The sequence below is a fragment of the Apis dorsata genome, unplaced genomic scaffold, assembly GCF_000469605.1.
Source record: "Apis dorsata unplaced genomic scaffold, Apis dorsata 1.3 scaffold_50, whole genome shotgun sequence".
Lineage (NCBI taxonomy): Eukaryota > Metazoa > Arthropoda > Insecta > Hymenoptera > Apidae > Apis > Apis dorsata.
The window spans coordinates 2112647-2119886 of NW_006263351.1; the positions used below are offsets into that span (position 1 = coordinate 2112647).

Below are 7240 nucleotides of genomic sequence, written 5' to 3' on the forward strand. Positions count from 1 at the left end.
ACGCGCGCGCGCGCGCACTATTCTTCTCTTTTTCTCCCGCTTACCACGGCTTCTCGATTCCTCTCTTTCTCTCTTCCTCTCTTCCCTGTCCTTCCTCCTTTTATTCCCTCGTGAATGCCCCGTTCGTGAACCGTCCGCGAGTAGGTTTCAGGAAGATTCCAATCGCGGACCGTTTGAGACGAAGGATTTTGATTGACGGGCTGATGATCCGAAGGAAAATGATCTTTCTGCGTTCTTCTTCTGGTTTTTTATTCCGTTGGATAATGATGATACTATTGTTATGTTTCGTTTCGTCGTGTCATTCTTTGAGTCGGAATCAATTCTCATTCGTTTTTTTTTTTTTCGTTATTTTAGAATCATTATTCTCTTTGGGAGAAATATAATTCGAATTTTTCTTTTCTTTTTCGATCATTTATGTTTGTGTGATTTTTAAGGATTGCAAATGAGATTTTATGTTATCGTTTGTTCGAAAAAATTTGATGCGTATGTAAATGATGTGTATGTAAATTTATATCACATGTGATATATACACTGTATATATAAATTATATGATATATATATGTATATCAAGAGTATTATGTTTTATGCAAAATTCTTGCCAAAAACTATACTTGTTAAATAGTTGAAGTGACTTTCTGATCTGACTTTAAAAGTTAATTATTTTTTTAATTTTAATATTCTTTGCTTTTATTTTATCTGTTTGTATTTCTATATGTAATTTATTCGTATAAATATAAACAATATAATTTAATATATATTTGAAGTTATTCAATTAACTTAAACTATTTTGATCCATTTTATAAATTACTATGTAATCACTTATATAATATAATTTTATATAATTTACTTTCATTTGAATATTTGAATGTAAGCAACATAATTTAATGCATATTTAAAATTATATAATTAGTTTAAATTATTTCTGATCTCATTGATTTTATTATTGTCGTAAAGCTTGTTTTCAAAATGAATTCAAAGTTCTTCCCGCGATATGTTTAAGAAAAACACCATTAAATCTACTGCAAGCGCCATCTATGAATGTACTCGGAAAGTAGTAATTCTTGGTTCTGAATGGTAACACAGATTTCTGCACTGAACAACTGTCAACAAGAATCGATTACTTTATTTTACTTAAAAATTTGAAAAAATCCATTTTTTCTCTTCTTTTTTGCATTATCGTACAAAATTTGTTTTCATACTTTATTCTCGCCCAATCAAATATTAACAACAAGTATTTCAAACAACGATTCATATAATATTTTACCGATCGTGTAATGCTATCCGTTTTTCCTCAAACCGGAAACAAAAATTCCCAAGTCGCATCCATACCTTCCGAGAACTGATACCCACCATTCCCTTATTTGTTTCCTAATCCTCCGTAAGAAAGAAAAAAGACAATCCATCTTCCCCACCTATTAACTTTCGCGTATATAATAAAAACGCGAAAACAAACAAATGAAAGGTCAAAAAGCAAGAGATAAAGCGTAAGAAAGAAAGTGATCGGACAATAACCGATAAGAATATTAATGGAGAAGTGTTACGAAACGATCGAAGTCGGGGATAAAAACGGCGAAAACAACGAAAAATGACGCGAGAAAAAAGGGGAAAAGAATAAAACAGGAGGGAAAATGAAAAATGAGATATCACCCTCGATTAAACGAGAACGAATTTTCAGCATGGATCGCGGGCCAATCTCTCGATTCCAATTATCCCCGGTCATGTCTCGTTAATTCTCTTCGAACCGATCGAGCGTCTATCGGGCCCGCGGGCGGCAATCTCCAACCATCTTTCGCCCCGGAATAATCTAAAACGTTTTGTCGTCGGGAATCTAATCTAATACCGCTGGCCCTGGAAGGTTATACTTTTATTGGCGCGTCTATTGGGCTTAACGAGGTCAATTGAGGTGATACGGTTGCCTTGATTTTACGATAGTACATCGTCGGAACGATAACGATCCGAAAGCAACCGGGGACCGCGATCTCGCGGTTTCAAATCACTGCAAAATCGATCGTGTTCGTGATCGCGATTGATCGCGCGCGCGACAACGATCTGTAGGTACGATATATAACGATATATAGTGGCTTGCACTAACGAAAGTTTCGGTCGTGTTTCAGCATCTGTACCATCTGCAAACGGGCGAGGGTGCGTTCAGAGAAAGGGGGAGAGGTCGAGGCAAAGGTGCAACGAGGGTGAGTGCAATTTTTTTATTTATAATATAATTATAATAAAATCTTCGTATATAAAGAGATATATATATTTTTCTTAATTTAAAATCTTCTTAAATGTGATCACGAAGTTATGGAAATTAAATTAATTATTGTTAAGTATAAATTCATATCATATTTCTCATTCTAGAAAGAGATGAACGTGCAATTTTTTTTTTTAATAAATATATATATTTTTAATTTTATTAAAATGATAAAACTTACATTTTACAAATATTTTTTTATAATTTGTTATATTTTAATTATTAATTATTAAATTTTCATTAGTTATTGTGTTAGAAAAGGATATATTACATTATGTTAATGATATAGTCTCATATAAATTATATAACTTATAATAAATTTTTAGGATATATTTATTCTTGGTTCGAATATTTATAAAATGATATATTCATTATATTAAATAAGAAATACTATATATGCTAAAAAAATCTCTTTTATTATAAAAATTATAAAGATATTGTCTCTGACATTTTTTAAAGTAAACACATTTTTTCCTGATTTTTTTAAATTGATTTATATTGATCTTTAAAAATTATTTAAAATATTAAATTTCGATGATTTTATCCTACCAAATTCAATATCAAAGTTTTAATTTACTAAATGGAATAAAACTATCATGAATATTACTTCAAGTAAAAGAAGTCGAAGTTCGTAAAGAACTGAATCTCCTTGACCGAATTTTGAAATTCAAATAAAAGGAAGGCACAACTTTTATCATCGTATTAATCCCTTTCAACGAAGACGTCTGTAAAAACTTTCGACTTTTAAATTATCTGTCAAAAAGATAATAATACTCTTTCCAAACATATTTCTATCAAATTCAATTTATTAATTGTTTTCTTCAAAGTATATATAATTCAAAAAAAAAAAATCCTCAAAGAATAATATAATATTTAATAAATGAAATAATTCTCTATTTAATAATTATTATTTCCTTATTTATAAAGAAACTAAGAATCTTCTAACTCTACGAACAAATATATTTTCCATACTTTTCTAAATGAATTTAAGTCATTTATATTCATAATTATTTTAAAAATTTAAAAAAATCCTGAAATATTTATTAATTTTCACTTCAATGTAATCATTTATTCAATCAAGCGTTTAAAAAATTTCTTCGAAGGAATTCAAATGAAATTAAATTTTTATTCCAAAGATAAATAACTCAAAGTGAATAAAAATAATAAACTTTCGATATTGCATTATTCGCAAAAAAAAATAAAACAGAATTTATTTAATGAGATTTCGTAACGTAAAATATCTTTCAATTTCAATTTCAAACTTCATTCTGTTCTTTGTCTTACGTCGATAAATCGTGAAAATTGAAATCTGCGAAATTCGTGAATTCGAGCGAACAATCGTCGCTCCGCCTACCTTTTATTACGTTCTTCGAAAGACGAAGACTCTCTTGCGGTTCGATATTTTATTTCAATTCATTCGTGTTCAATAATGCATCTTTATTAATTTTTACTAAATTACAGTCAGTCATTATTCTATGTTACAAAAATTTTATCATTTTATCGTTATTATTTTTTTTTATTTTTAATTTTAAAAAATTATTTAAATAGTGGATCGTGGCTATATTTTTTTTTTTTCAATCAACGTTAAAATTTCGATACATTTATATTTTCACATTTTTGTTCTTTCAAATATAACTTTGTACGAGACAAAGCAAAATATTAAATGAAAGGTTTATTTTTTTTTACAATTCTATCATCTATCTGTTGTAAAAAATATTTCCAAATAAAATTTTTTTTCTTCCAAAATTTAAAAAATGTAAAAATTTTTAATCAATTTCACACCCTCGAAGAAAATTTTCGTCGACAAAATATAAAAATGGCTCCTTCCATAATCTGTCACAATCTATATATATATACACAATTTCAATTAGAAATTAGAATTTTTTTGTAATATAAAGTACGAATAATTTTGTGACTGACTGTACATACTATCATGAATGCCACGAAAGAATACATTTAAATATTGATATTAACACTAAAAAACAAATATTGAAAGGAATGGAATATAATAAAGTTTAATTTGAGTTAAAGTAAGATCGTAAAAATGTAAAACGATCAAGAAATGACGTTGGCGCGCAAAATACCGGAGAACGCTCGAAAATAAGACGATAAAACGCGACACGAGCCGCGCAAATGGATGGTTTATTCTTTTCCGCGGCTCGTAATTCGTCTTACTTTCTTTCTCGAGCGAGATTTCAAAGGGAGAAGTTGTGTGATATGCATTTCGAGCACGATGTCGCGTATTTACGCCACGTTCACCGTACAACTCGTTTCCGGTACCAACGTTTCGATTCCTCCTTTTTCTCTTTTTCATACTTTTTCTCATTTTCATTTCTTTGATCTTTTTTTTCTTTTTTCCCTTTTTCATTTCACTTTTTCTTACTTTATTTATTTATTTTTTTTTTTTTTTTTTACTTCGATGCTTCCCTCATCCCTCTTTCCTTTCTTTCTTTCTCCTTTTATTTTCCCTTCTCTTATTTCACTGCTTTGATACTTTTCTCTCTTTTATTTCTTGCGTTTCTTTTCGAAAAGAAACTCTTCCTTTTCTTTCCTTTCTTTCTTTTTTTTTTATTTTTCTTTTGTGTATTTCGGTATTTTTCTTTTTTCTTTAGTTCGTTTTTCTCTTTTTTATTTCTTTCGACGTTTCTTCTCGACAAGGGCACTCCTCTTTTTCGAGGGCACTCGGTTTACCACTTATCCGTCACGTTTCTAATTCCAGAAACGTGGTAACGCACGAGTAAACGGCCCAGCGTTTCCCGCCACTTGAAAAATCATGCTCGCCTTTGAAAAATGAGATAGATCTCTTGAGATGAATCGCTGGTCAAATCTTATCTCTCGATTGAATAGTTTATACAGAGTTATTTGTTCAAATCGATTCTTTGCTCTTCGAAATATATCTTCGAAAGTGATATCGGCGATATTGAAAAATCGTTTCGAATAAAAAGTTAAATGATGTTTAGAGATAGATATAAAATTTAACGAGAAAATTTTTTCTATTCGGACACGTAGAGAAAGTGCTTGAAAATCAATTTGTTTCTCTTCTTACGGAATCAATAAAATATATTTTCAAATTGATTCGAATTGATTCAACTCGTCACGCTTTTTACCATCGTTAATAATATTATTAGACACAGTTTTCCGAACAAAATATGATTAATGACAAAAATAACGTTAAACGTTAATTAATCGTGTTTACTTAACGATTAAATAATCATTAACGATTAACGAGCAAGAAACATAATCAAAAGTCATGATTAATTCAATAATCATCAGTAATCATTAATCATATAGAAATAATTGCGCTTTTTATCATGATCGAATCAATAATTCATCACTCGTCTATAACAATATTATTAACGATAAATATTTTTCAAGATCAATTTTAAAATTCAAATTGTCCAAATCCATTTTTTCTCAATATCAATTCTTTATCAAATCTCTATTAAAGATCTAAAATCTAACGATTAATTTATTCAGGGAAGATGATGAATTTATTCAGAGATAATGCAATCAAGGAAAAAGATAAATTATGCAAAATTTCCTTCATTTAATATACATATGCAATCTGTGTTACGATTTTTTTATCTGTTTATTTCTCGAATCGAAAAGAACAGTGAAACGGAAAAATCACGGTGGAACGAGACACGAGAAAAACATTGTACGGGCGAACCGAGCGTTGACTCGATGTTTGTTTTACAGTTGCGTGAACAGCAGCGTTTTTTCTTTAAACAAAACCGCGGTGGTCGCGCGAACTTGGCTAATAGAAGGAAATTTGATTGTCTTGGACGAGTGCTCGTACGAATATTTCCACTTTCCTCCTGAATCGGAAAATAAACAGTGGTTTGGCGCTGGAAGAAGATAATTTCGCGAATAAATCGCAAAGATATTATATTTATGTAAATTAAATTATAGATACGAAAAATCGCGAACGAATTTAACAACGACAGAGAGTGGAATTAATGATTATGAAAGTGTAATTCTAAAACGAATTGTGCATTGTAAGAAATTTGAAATTCGATTGTCAGAATATATGTTATATGACAAATTGAACAATATCAATCAGAAATCAAATTGTGTACTTTTTATTTTAAATATCTTATTAGAAAATTGTATCTTTTATCATTTTTTTATTACAAGTACGAATATATATATAAAATTATCGATCTTTTTTAAATGTATTTTAATATTTAAATATCTCGAAAATTATATTTTAGGAAAAATGAGATAAAATTAATCTTTAATTTAATTAATGTTGTAATATGATCCAATAAATAAAAAATAAAATAGTAAAATAACTATACTTCCTATACTGAACTGTAAATTTAAATTTTTTCTGACAATTTGTTTTCGAAACATCTCGATTAATGAATTTTTTCGAAACATCCTGTACATTTTAAAATAATAATAATAGAAAAAATAGTAATAGCTTCTTACAATTTTTCATAGAAAAATTTGTTCCAATGAAAAGCTTTCTAGATTTATGTCAATTGTATGCTAAAAATTCCATCGAAATAAATTGACAGAGATATAAGCAACATTCATATAGAAACACATAAAAATCCATAAACTAAAAGATGATTGAATACTTTTTAAAGCTACCAAAAGTTTTATCACATTTACATTTTAATTCAAAATAATAATATCCAATATCTATGTTATCCACTGTTGCAAATGTCCTCCCAGTTTATTACAATAAAATATAAATACTTAAACGCTTGGCAAAATTTAATTTCCTCCACATTTATCTCCTAGAAATGTTCGTCGTTGATGCAAGAATCGCATTTCGAATAAATATCTTGACGATTACGGGAGCAAGCTCGAAGGAGTTCGAAAACTGACATCAAGCAACGTGTTATGCTAGTACGGTATTGATCGACGAGAGGCGCGCGTGTGCGCCGTACACCGCCATGTTTGAAATGCGTCCAACCTGTGCGAGTGTTATCTTGTCCTCGTTGCATTTCGTCGTAGTAGGAAAAAAAAAAAAAAAAAAAA

At 29.2% G+C, this 7240-nt stretch overlaps 1 protein-coding gene across 2 annotated transcripts in view; it reads left to right on the forward strand.

The window, feature by feature from the left end:
• Window positions 1–7240, forward strand: part of LOC102680417 (methylcytosine dioxygenase TET2-like) — a 177980-nt gene that overhangs the window by 85578 nt on the left and 85162 nt on the right. For both annotated transcript variants that reach the window (XM_006608909.2, XM_006608911.2), the window contains exon 2: window positions 2115–2189. In XM_006608909.2, coding sequence (XP_006608972.1) covers window positions 2115–2189 — 75 coding nt within the window. The remainder of the gene's footprint in view (window positions 1–2114; window positions 2190–7240) is intronic.